The sequence below is a fragment of the Coregonus clupeaformis genome, chromosome 35 (genome assembly GCF_020615455.1).
Source record: "Coregonus clupeaformis isolate EN_2021a chromosome 35, ASM2061545v1, whole genome shotgun sequence".
NCBI classification, from domain to species: domain Eukaryota; kingdom Metazoa; phylum Chordata; class Actinopteri; order Salmoniformes; family Salmonidae; genus Coregonus; species Coregonus clupeaformis.
The window spans coordinates 18,869,464-18,882,058 of NC_059226.1; the positions used below are offsets into that span (position 1 = coordinate 18,869,464).

General features: G+C 46.5%; 1 protein-coding gene across 2 annotated transcripts in view; it reads right to left on the reverse strand.

The window, feature by feature from the left end:
• LOC121550540 (signal transducer and activator of transcription 5B-like) overlaps positions 1–12,595 on the reverse strand; it is a 91,990-nt gene that overhangs the window by 11,421 nt on the left and 67,974 nt on the right. For both annotated transcript variants that reach the window (XM_041862835.2, XM_041862836.2), the window contains exons 2-9: positions 7,092–7,154; positions 4,909–5,046; positions 4,470–4,626; positions 3,262–3,351; positions 2,069–2,243; positions 1,683–1,813; positions 1,157–1,308; positions 204–359 (exon numbers count right to left, since the gene is read on the reverse strand). In XM_041862835.2, the coding sequence (XP_041718769.1) occupies positions 204–359; positions 1,157–1,308; positions 1,683–1,813; positions 2,069–2,243; positions 3,262–3,351; positions 4,470–4,626; positions 4,909–5,046; positions 7,092–7,117 (1,025 nt within the window). In that variant the 5' untranslated portion in view covers positions 7,118–7,154. The remainder of the gene's footprint in view (positions 1–203; positions 360–1,156; positions 1,309–1,682; positions 1,814–2,068; positions 2,244–3,261; positions 3,352–4,469; positions 4,627–4,908; positions 5,047–7,091; positions 7,155–12,595) is intronic.

Genomic DNA, 12,595 nt, shown 5'->3' on the forward strand with positions numbered 1-12,595 from the left:
TGAATAACACAGTTCAGTTGTTCTCCATTCAGTCCCATCACACAGAGGAGATGGGGGGTGTAAACATGACTGCTGAGTAGCACACACACTGAAGATAAGTGACTCCATAAGAGGTTCACATTTACACACACCCACATTCCAGTTCAAAGCCACTCACACACACACACAAACACACACGAATGCAAACGCGCACACACACACACCTGGTGACCAGTGCTGAGATGATGTCTGTGATGGTGCTGTTGAGGTCGTTCAGTAGCTCCTCGATGGGGCCAGGGATGGGCAGCTGTTGTCTCAGGTGTTCTGCTCTCCTGATCTGCTGCCTGTTCTGCCAGATAGTCTCTGCCAACTTCTCACACCTGAGTCATACACACACGCACACACACACACACACACACACACACACACACACACACACACACACACACACACACACACACACACACACACACTCACGCACACAGAGGGAAACATACACACACACACAGAGACACACATACACACACACACACATTTGAAATAAGGTTCTCAAACTGGGCAAATTAAGATCACACAACTCAAAGTTCAGAGTTCAGACTCCTACAAGCTCAGACAACCAGACAGACTACAGTCTAGGGCAAAAATATACAGGTTAAGACAAGGTAATAATTCAATGCTGGAGCGTTAAAAAATAAACACAATCATTGGACCGTTGTGGATTCTACAGGATTAGCATTGAAAACGTGACCAGCATTCGGAAAAACAAGTAATAAAGTGGTTGTAGATCATTTGAAAAACGCTTAAATGACAGGAAAACAGTCATGCTATGTTTTTGCTGAGTAGTTAGCTGAAATTCACTACGATTGTGTTTATTTTCTACTTTGATGGCAAACTTTCTGTACTGCTAACATTCACTTTTAGTCCTTTTCGCTCACATTGCTAGTCCCATTGTTTAAAATTCTTCCCCATTGTTGCAAAGAGTTATGGGATATTAGAATCCCATTGTCTTAACCTTTGTCATCTTCAACCTAGACTACAGTAATCTTCCCAACTACACCCCATGTAAACCCAGCGGTATCCAATAGTCAGCTTGTTAACTTGGTGGCCCCTGCCCTTTGATCAATCATAGACATATGCGATCTCTGTGAGGGGTAGAGGGTGATAGAGGGGGTCTCACCAGGACTGCAGGATGTCCAGCCCCCCCTCCGGAGGACCCCCGTTGCCGGCCAGCTGTTGCCGTCTCTTCCAGTGGATCAGCTCGTCATCCAGGATGATGGTCTGCTGCTTCCTCAGCAGCTGTAGGCTCTTCTGGTGCTTCTCTGCCAGGTCCTAGGGACACAGGTAGGTAGGCACACACACACGCAGGCAGGTACACATACACGTACGCACGCACGCACACACACCGATAAGAATGTACCCATATATTAGCATGTCATACATATTTTCCAATCAATATACATCCCCAGCTTTTATATCCTGAAGGCATGAGATCCCTCCAGATTTCTGAGCCTACATTCCTCTCCTGTCTTCATAGCTTTAAATAATGACAAATATAATTCTACTGCAGTTCACTACCAGTTTGTAATCATGTAGTGTGTGTGTGTGTGTGTGTGTGTGTGTGTGTGTGTGTGTGTGTGTGTGTGTGTGTGTGTGTGTGTGTGTGTTTCAGTACGTGTGTGTATGCAGTATAAAAAGTAGTGTACCAGTCTGTATTTCTGTAGTGTGTTGGCCTCCCGGGTGAGCCAGGCCTCCACGGTGGCTCTCTTGCTCAGTAAGGTGGGCTCCCTCAGCTGTCTGTCAGCAGGGGGCAGTGTGGCCAGGCTGGTCAACTGGGCTGCATGGGGGCAAAGAGAGGGAGAGGGAGAGGAGAGTGATTGGGGAAGGACAGGACAAGAGAGACGGGGAGGTCAGCAAATTTCACATAAACACACCTTTCTTTTACTTTGCAGACAACACACACACACACACTGACACCCACTCACTCACCTACAAACCCACATGTCATTCTACCCTATAAAGGTGAGGGCTGCTGGGGTTGATGACCCAGGGTGTTGTGGCTAGGAGGGGGACCAGGGCAAGGCTGACTCACCCTGGATGCGGAGGCTCTCCTGGTACTGGATGATGAAGTACTCCTGGTTGTGCTGGAGCTTTCTCAGGTCGTTCTCTGTGTCCTGGGTCAGCAGGCGCAGCTCCTCGAACACCTGGTTGATCTGCTGGTATTTCTGGGACATGCTGTCCATCATCCCGCCCACTGGGGAGCTCGACTGCCAATCAGAGAGAGGAGAGAGAGGTGAGAGGGCTGTGCAGGTAAACAATGCTGGCTTTGACGATTTGCAGGAACTCATCATCATTACATGGAGTAGAAAGACACATAAACTGACAGAACCTGAAATCACCCTGTGCCTCTTTAACACAAACTCAATGACCCCTGCTCGTGTTATTCAACAGTAATCCCTAATGACCATAACCAGCAGTGATCACCACTGACTGAACATGCATTTCCTTATCGTGGGCAGACACAGCCCATGGCTTGTTAAAGCTGGGGACGTGAGCACTGTGAAGACAGTCTGAATAAACAGGAGGGAATGCAATCACGTAGAATGTGCAATCCTGTGATAGGAGAAGCCTGGCAGGACTGGAAATCAATTGAACACTGGGTTTATTGATATTCAAATGTTTTATGGACCACCGGCTTATGGTTTTATAACCCTTGTTATAAAACATCTCATTTCTTCACCTCCACACCAGGCCTACAGCATTGCTGGTTAATGAGAAATTCAAAGTTGAGCTTTCAGCGAGCCATATGGGTTGTGTCTGTGTAGGTTCTCTGACTAGGTGTGTGTGTGAAGGTTTGTGCTATGTGTGTGTGTGTGTGTGCGTGCATTGTGTGTATTTATGTATTTATGTGGTTGTTAACAGGTTTACGTATGTCTGAGGGAAAATTGAGAGTAAACGCCCTTTGATGTCGGCAGAGAGGCAGCAAAGTGGCCCCCAATGGCTGTGATTTCCATAATGTCATGCAATTGGCCGTGTTATGTTAAACATCTCTGTGTGGTGTTTACACAGTTTGGGTGTCTGCAATGTCTATAGAAGGTGTGTGGGTATTTCCATATTATTTCTTGTGTGTGTGTGTGTGTGTGTGTGTGTGTGTGTGTGTGTTTGTGTGTGTGTGTGTGTGTGCATAAGAGCAACAGGTGTATTTTATATGCATCCCTGTGAAACAAGCTTCCCAGGTGGGTGGGAGTAGGAATGGAAGTTGGAGAGTGTGTGATTCATACTCACATTAGAGGCCTCTCGAACTAGCCTCTGCTCCGTGTACAGGATGTGTTTGATGCATCTCACCAGCTCCAGAGGACAGCGGTCATACGTGCTCTGAAAGACAAGGACCACATGTGCTGCCTTGTTAGGCCTGTTAGCTGTGTTAGCCACTGACTGGCAGTACGGCCCTGCACACGACACTGACCAATTTAGCCCGCTTCCGCGCTGTGGCACGCTAACGCTCTAAAGCCCACTCCCTGAGCCTGCCTAAACCCAATTAGACTAATGAGATCCTTCTCTCAAGTGCAGATGACTTGGTCTCACATCCACTGGCTACATTTCTCTTCCTTTCTCTCTTTTCTCTCTCTCTAAACTCCGGTCCTCAAGTACTCCCAAAAGCACACATTTTGTTGTAGCCCCAGACAAAAACACCTTATTCAACTCATCGAAGGCTTGATGATTAATTGACAAGTTGAATCAGATGTGCTTGTCCGGGGCTACAATAAACATTTGTGCTGTTGGGGGTACTGGAGGACTAGAGTTGGGAAACAGTGGTCTAAATTCCTCTCTCATGCACGCATACACACACCAAGGCACCATGCAGGGTTGAAAGACTGCATTGTAGGCCTACAGAGTGTTGTGTTGACAAGATGCCTCCTTCTCCCACCGTGGAAGGTGATAGGAGACAGCTTGTTCCTCTGAAACCTGTCCATAAGGGTGAATACAAACACACTGAGATCCCTGAGTGAAAAGCTCAATCATAAAAGGCAACACTGCCTGGTTACCGTAGCCCAGTATTGTCCACCCTTTGTTTTTCTTCATATAGACACACTGACCAGAGCAGGCTGTTCTCACATACTGTTGGGTTGGGGTTTATGGATATGACCCTTTTGCCAATGAGGCTGTGATAACTAACATTTAGCTGAGGTTTGGTATCAGTATAATTGAAATAATAATCACCACGATTTGGCTGGTACAGTTGGCTGTAAGGTTCTCATAACATTGTGAGTTTTTTAGCCTGGCTTTATTAACACTGTTCAGCTAGCTAGTTAGGTGTGGAGGTTTTTGTGAGGGCACTGGCTCTGTGCTCTGTTCACATACACTGGGTATCTGTGCACAGTATCTCTCACCTTCATACCGGTACTGCCCATCTGTCTCACCTTTCTCTAGCTAGCTTTCTGTGGAGGTTCGTGAGGGCCCTTGGTCTACTGTACTGGTTCAATCTGTCTCACCTTGAGCTGGCTGGCGTAGTGTCCCAGTTTGATCTTGAGCAGGAAGCCGTCCTCTCCCACCTGATGCTCAGCCTTGTTCTGCAGCTCCTGGATCAGGCTGTCCAGCAGACGCTTGGCCTTAAACTCTTCCTGGGGGTTCTCCAGATCGATCACATCCCTGGCATAGGGACATATAGAATGCTCAGAGATATCCTGTATGTACATACATGCAGAACAGACAGCCACAAATCCCCGATGCATTCCCTAACACACACACCTTCACTCAAGCACATACACAGGGACAGTGACTTTACACACTTGCTACTATACATTGCTCTCAGGCTACTACACCTCGATGGCCACTGCTACTACTGTGACTGTGATTGAACCGAATGTGAGGGTTATCGGGTGAGGCATGTCTTTCTGTCAGGTAGAGTGGTGTGCTTTGTGCTGCACTCACCAGAGTTGGCCCTCAAGCCACTGGGACAGGTAGTGGCGCACCTCGATGGGGAAGTGCTGTCCATAGAGAGACTGCATCTGGTGTAGTGCATCCCCCTGGAGCTGCTGGGCCTGGATCCACACTGCCATCTTGCACACCCTGGGGGGAGGCAGGGTGGGAGGGAGAGAGAGATAGAGATAGATAGATAGATAGATAGATAGAGAGAGAGAGAGAGAGAGAGAGAGAGAGAGAGAGAGAGAGAGAGAGAGAGAGAGAGAGAGAGAGAGAGAGAAGAGAGAGAGAGAGAGAGAGAGAAGAGAAGAGAAGAGAAGAGAAGAGAAGAGAAGAGAAGAGAAGAGAAGAGAAGAGAAGAGAAGAGAAGAGAAGAGAAGAGAAGGGGGATGTGTGGAGCAGATTTGAAGAGAGGGGAAAGAGAGAAATTAGAGAGTAGGATGAGCAGATCTGAAGTGACATGGAAAATGTTCAGAAGGTTTTCAATCAAAAGAGGAGAGCATCAGTTTGAGTTGACTAAAAGTGAAAGAAGCTTCTTTGAGACAGATTATGTATCTGACTGACACCGCCACAGAGCAGTTGGACTGGTTGTGTTTGACAGCTGTAGTTGGGCAGTTTGTTTCGCTCTGGAGGAGTTGAGAGTCCAAACATTCTGCTCTGTGTTGAGTCAACAGCTGCATGAGGGAGCGGATCTGGATTAAATACACATGTCAAATACCTTCTTCGCTTGGAGCAAAGTCAGCAGACTTCCTTCGCTTGGAGCAAAGTCAGCAGACGTCCTTCGCTTGGGGTTTGCACTACGTCATTGGCTCAATTGTACAAGGCCAAGTAGCCTAAATTATGTGCAGCTCAAATATTTGAACATATTGGACATATTTATTGGACTAAGGTCTGTGAGGTCAACAATAGACAATACAGGTCCCTTAGCTCTGAGAGAGAGAGAGAGTGTGTCAGTAATGTCTCTGTCTCAGTATGTTTTGTATACGAGGACACAATGTAGAAGGGAACGAAAGCTCTTTATATAGTGTCCTTAACCTCCTCAATAAACTTCTACATGCAGGTTTAGGATCTTAATTTAATCACTCTTTTGTTGCTGAGAATTTGAGCTTCATGATTTACATAAATTCACTGAAAACCTGCACTAACACACGGTTATATCAACAGTATTGCACTTTTCATGTAACCTAATTTTGGCCAGCTAATAGCCTAACCACTGATCAAGCAACATTGTGGACTAAACGTTCAAATCCTGTTGCTGCAGGATTATTTTGCTGTGGCAATATAGGTCAAATTAAGATTCTACACCTGTACGGTTGCTAAAAAAAAAAGCATGACAGAAGATTTGAGTGCGTTCTGAGCTGGAGTGGCATTAGCTAGGAGGTAGATTTAAATGTAACAGAATGACCTCCGTCAGTCATCTTGCTCTGTGTGTGGCCCAGCAGGTGGCTATGAGCAGACTACTGTCAGCCAATCGGAAGAGGAACCATACAGGAAGAGCTGTGAGCCTGTTCTACAGTGCTGTACCAGCCTCTTCCTGACATGTTCTCCTGTTGTGTAGGACTGCCAGTCTGTACCACCCCATGCCCACAACCACACAACCCTGACACATAAACACACACAATGACACACTACTGTACACACACGCACACACACACATTCACACACACACACGATGATCAGTCATCATCAACACACTACTATATACACACACACACACACGTCAATCATCATAGGAGCTGCTCTGTATCTGTGTCTGTGGTTGCTGGGTGTTGCCAGTAAGCGAACTCTGTCTAGCGGTGGGTGACTGACAGACAGACTGACAGAATTCATCGGCCTTTGTGACCTTACCAGGCACCTGGTTCCCACCATTAGCACCTTAGTTGTCAACTCCACCAGAGGGATGAGAAAGTTCCCCTCGGTCTAGTACTTACCTTCCCACAACCGCCAAACATAGTGGCACATTGAGACCTGAGGAGAAGTGAAAGTTGCTCCCTTTTTGTTTTTTCTTCTTCAGCATTCTTCTTCACTCTTTATCATTGAAGTGAATCTTGAGACTCTTTTGTGAGCCACCCACTTATAACGGCATTAACTGACACACATCACTAGATCACAGATAGAGTGCACTCTGCTAGTTGACCCAATGAGAGATCTACACAGTGTAAAAACTGAAAGGAGAAGGTCACCCTGCTTACCTCTTGTCTTCAGGTCTTGCTACCATGTAATAGCAGGATATTATGTAGAGGAGCACCCCAAACCTGAGAGAGAGGGAGAGAGAAAGAGAAAGAGGAAGTGAGTATAACCTTGCGTGCTACTGTGGAAGTCGTCTTTTTTCAAAGGGACCACAACATTGACAAAATCTGATTACCAAAGCACTTCATGATGCTGTTCACTGATGGAGAGCTCCCACAAACCTTAGCACCTCAATGGCATTCCAAAAATCATAGTGCATAGCATACATATTAACTTTATTTTGACTGTTTAAAGGAGGATGGGAGCTCCGTCCCCCTCATGCATTTATCCGTTTTTGAAAGGAAATGGGACACATTGAAATAAGTGATGGAGGGAAGAGGACAGCATGAAATTGGTGGAGGGGATGGGATTTGATCCCTAGCCGCTCCGGGCAATGTGTGTTGGGAAACCGCACAGCTGCCGTTGCACCACACTCCCACACATATTGCCTATCTTGTCAAACACGTTGAATTTATATGTCACCAACAACAGTTAGTAGGCTAATGCTTCATATCAAGCTGTTTATGATCAACATCTTATCAGATAAACCTGGGTGGCAGGACAAGAGTGATGGTGAGGTCATGAGGGGGTCATACCTGTCCAGACCCACGTATACCCAGAGACTACTGAGGAGCTGAGGGGTATGGGTTAGGAGGAGCCTGCTGAGGGGCAAGGGGTATGGGTTAGGAGGAGTCTGCTGAGGGGCAGAGGGGTATGGGTTAGGAGGAGCCTGCTGAGAGGTATGGGTTAGGAGGAGCCTGCTGAGGGGCAGAGGGGTATGGGTTAGGAGGAGTCTGCTGAGGGGCAGAGGGGTATGGGTTAGGAGGAGCCTGCTGAGAGGTATGGGTTAGGAGGAGCCTGCTGAGGGGCAGAGGGGTATGGGTTAGGAGGAGCCTGCTGAGGGGCTGAGAGGTAGGGGTTAGGAGGAGCCTGCGTAGGGGCTGAGAGGTATGGGTTAGGAGGAGCCTGCTGAGGGGCTTAGAGGTATGGGTTAGGAGGAGCCTGCTGAGGGGCAGAGGGGTATGGGTTAGGAGGAGCCTGCTGAGGGGCAGAGGGGTATGGGTTAGGAGGAGCCTGCTGAGGGGCTGAGAGGTATGGGTTAGGAGGAGCCTGCTGAGGGGCAGAGGGGTATGGGTTAGGAGAAGCCTGCTGAGGGGCTGAGAGGTATGGGTTAGGAGGAGCCTGCTGAGGGGCAGAGGGGTATGGGTTAGGAGGAGCCTGCTGAGGGGCTTAGAGGTATGGGTTAGGAGGAGCCTGCTGAGGGGCAGAGGGGTATGGGTTAGGAGGAGCCTGCTGAGGGGCTGAGAGGTATGGGTTAGGAGGAGCCTGCTGAGGGGCAGAGGGGTATGGGTTAGGAGGAGCCTGCTGAGGGGCAGAGGGGTATGGGTTAGGAGAAGCCTGCTGAGGGGCTGAGAGGTATGGGTTAGGAGGAGCCTGCTGAGGGGCAGAGGGGTATGGGTTAGGAGGAGCCTGCTGAGGGGCTGAGAGGTATGGGTTAGGAGGAGCCTGCTGAGGGGCAGAGGGGTATGGGTTAGGAGGAGCCTGCTGAGGGGCAGAGGGGTATGGGTTAGGAGAAGCCTGCTGAGGGGCTGAGAGGTATGGGTTAGGAGGAGCCTGCTGAGGGGCAGAGGGGTATGGGTTAGGAGGAGCCTGCTGAGGGTCTGAGAGGTATGGGTTAGGAGGAGCCTGCTGAGGGGCTGAGAGGTATGGGTTAGGAGGAGCCTGCTGAGGGGCTGAGAGGTATGGGTTAGGAGGAGCCTGCTGAGGGGCAGAGGGGTATGGGTTAGGAGAAGCCTGCTGAGGGGCTGAGAGGTATGGGTTAGGAGGAGCCTGCTGAGGGGCAGAGGGGTATGGGTTAGGAGGAGCCTGCTGAGGGGCTGAGAGGTATGGGTTAGGAGGAGCCTGCTGAGGGGCTGAGAGGTATGGGTTAGGAGGAGCCTGCTGAGGGGCTGAGAGGTATGGGTTAGGAGGAGCCTCTGGTTGGACCAGGAACAAGCAGAACAGCAGGACAACACATGATGTTGCTGTGCAGATGTGTAGTGTATTAAGATTATGACTTTGTTAATGTTTTTAAGTGGAACCTGAGAGGATGTTTATTTAGTGTCAGAGGGAATTGTTTTAGTGTGACGCCATATAGAACAGAGGGAGTGTGTTGTAGACAGGGGATTGGACAGTAGAGGGAGCCACCCATATTTTGGGGAAGATTATATATACTGGGTTTAAACGAAGAAGAGCAGAGCGGCCATTGCAATTTGGGAACCACTGCTCTCCGGGTGATCTGGACACCTGTACACTTATGCTGAAATCTTGTGATTTGAATAAAACTTATGATCAAAGTTCAGTATAAGCGGACTCCTTTGTTACAGCATTATTAGCAACATTTGACTCGACACTACAGATGCTCCAAACAAAACATTCACATATTATCTTGATTTCTGTCTGGATCTCCTTCCACCGTCTCACGCTCTCCCTTCACGTCTCCCTCAAGTCTCCCTCCTTGTTTCTGCTCTCCCACTATCCCCATCTCCCCCAAACAGACACACAACAACTGAGTCCTACAACATCCCAACCTAGTCTAGAATCAGTCAAGGTCCTGTGTTTAGTGCCTGGCGGACGTGGTGATGGAGGAAGGGTGCAAACAGACATGTGACAACCATAACCTACACTGCCCTCTAACCTATTTCAGGCTCGCTGCACTGGCTCAGCCCTGCTGTTCTCTGTTGTGCACGTCCTGCAGCTGCACTGTGTGCAGTCAGTCAGTTCACCACCTATCTAAGTACCTTTTCTTTTTCCTGGCTCTCAGACCACAACACTACCCTGGCAGACCGTCTCATGACCCCAATTTAACGGGAAAAAATGGAGAAGGGGAGAGAAAAAGCGAGCGAATGACAGAAAGAGCAATAAATCAGCCAAATGGTCAATGAGGCGTGAAACAAGCTTCATCCTGGTTCTTCACCTGTGACACATGACCCATGTGTCAGTCAGAGGTAAGACAGAGATCAGAGGTGACACCAAGGGAACCTACGTCGTTGGTCAACACACACATACAGTATATATAACACCTATCATATATGAGCTCAAAACATTACATATTAAGGATGTTAAATGTACAGTGACTTTAAAATTCAACCTCCAGGCTTATGTGTACATTCTTTAGATTCACTTAACCAGTACTGGAGCCATAAGTTAATAATGCTCAAGTAAGTACAAGACTGGAAGTCTTTCCATCAAGTTCAAATCCATGTCAGTGGTCTATCAAGACAGCCTGGCCTCAGAACCATACGAAACATACTTTATGTATTTCTGAGCACCTCCAAGATGTATGATACCTACTAATGGTCTAGTTACTTTAGACAGAAACAAAAGTAGGGAGGTTGGTCTGGGAAGATGGGTGGGCGTAATCCGCAACCGTCAAGCAATCCAAAGGTTGCGTGTTCATGTCTCATTGGGGACAACTGTATCATTTTAGCTAATCCTTCCCCTAACTCCTATTCTAAACTTAACCCAATTCACCTAACCTGCTACATAAATTCACCTAACCTTTGTCGTATTAGTTTTCCTAACCTTTTACGTAAATGATCTTAACCTTTGTCAATAGTTTTGCTAATCGCCAACGTAAATTCTACTTTGTTGTTATGGCGAAATAAGTATAATACTATACGTTCTCGAAGATGTATAATAATTTGTGTAATCCAATTTATATGTTATTGTACGACCAGGTAAGACGTATGATACTGTATGTCCTATAATTCGTATGATATTGTACGACCGCTATTCCATTCATAATGTAACCTAACGTAACGTAAACATTTCATACTAAATGGCATGTTACAGACTTACATACAGAATAATACAAATTGCCCTGAAATCACGTTGATCAAGAGCAACTATTAACCTTTTACTGCAGTGGGCTAAATCAGGGTCACACAGTGTTTCTTGATAGTCTTAAACAAATCTACTTTGAAATAGAAGTATACACCTCACACACATGGTTATGGGCTTACAAAAAAAGAAGACACCTGTACCATGTCAGATATAGAGTTGAAATGTATTCAATTTTGAGTTTGCATTCCAATATTACACTTTATATACATCACAGAAGACTGAAATATAACAAAACTTTAATTATTATTATTTATTTATTTTAAAATGTTAAACGTATTTTTTTTTTTCTTAACACTTATTTTTCTTAAAACTGCATTGTTGGTTAAGGGCTTGTAAGAAACCATTTCACTTTGAGGTCTACACCTGTTGTATTTGGCGCATTTGACAAATACAATTAGATTTGATTTGACATAGAAAAATAAATCTGTTTTATTAATTATGAAATTATGAAACATATGAATACAATTCCACCCATGAGGCCACTAGAGGGTGATTTGGTCATTTGACTGCAGGACTACAACAATAGGAAGCACTGGTTATGGAGGTTTAAGATAGCGTGGTGATGATGCATCATAGTTCAACCCCAGTGAACTCACTAATGGCCCCGAAAAGACCTCCATCTAATCTCAAACTGTACAATACTATCCTCTGTTATTCAAGAAAGTACATTACTGTCTGATAGAATAGACACATTGAGGGATATTACTCTTATCAGATAATGTGTCCGGTTAGCAAAGGCTGACCAACACAGTAGCAAGAATTCAAACCAGATAGATATCTGCAGCACAGACACAGGGCCACACACACTTCCACAAGCCACACCCTTGCAAACATGTACGTACACAAACACACACAGTAGCAGCCCTATGCTTTAGTCAGGCCTCAGTTGTCTCATCTTTACCTTGGCCTTCTCTTCAAAGACCGCCAGACCGTCCAGACCGCAACCCTCGTGTTTCATCTTTATTACTTCTCCTAAAGATGAAAAAGACTTTGGCTACGTCACCCAAATCATTCTCACGCACAGGCACTCAGCCCAGTGGCATTCTGACTGGATTTATTATACACAGACAGCAATACCAATGGATGTGGTCTGCAAAAAAAAAGAAAAAACGATACACAAAGACACAAATATGTATAGAGACAAGCAAAGAAGCCCAATTGCAATTGCAGCAAAACGCAATAATGCATTCTCCACCCAGCTGGATGTGGTCCTTCACAACTAAGAGTACCGCCAGCCTTGGTTGGGTTTGTGTGTTGGAATATCAGTGTACTGTATGCTAGAGCTGAGAGAAGGCACATAGAGAGTTTACTTTCATTCTTTTAATTGTGTAAAACCTTGTAAAACATGTCCAGGAATCAGACATTTCTACCTGAGAAATACTTTTGATAGAAGCACCTAGGAGACTTGGAGGGGGAAGGAGGACCACCTCTTGAAGTGCCCCCAGGTCCAGGTCTGTCTTACAGCTCTTTGGCTTCCAATTCCTATACGAGGAGATCGTGTCCTTTCTGTTTGTGATTGTCACGCCCTGACTCAAGGGACGTTTATTTGTTGAGTCAGGATGTGTATATTCCGTGTTGTGTT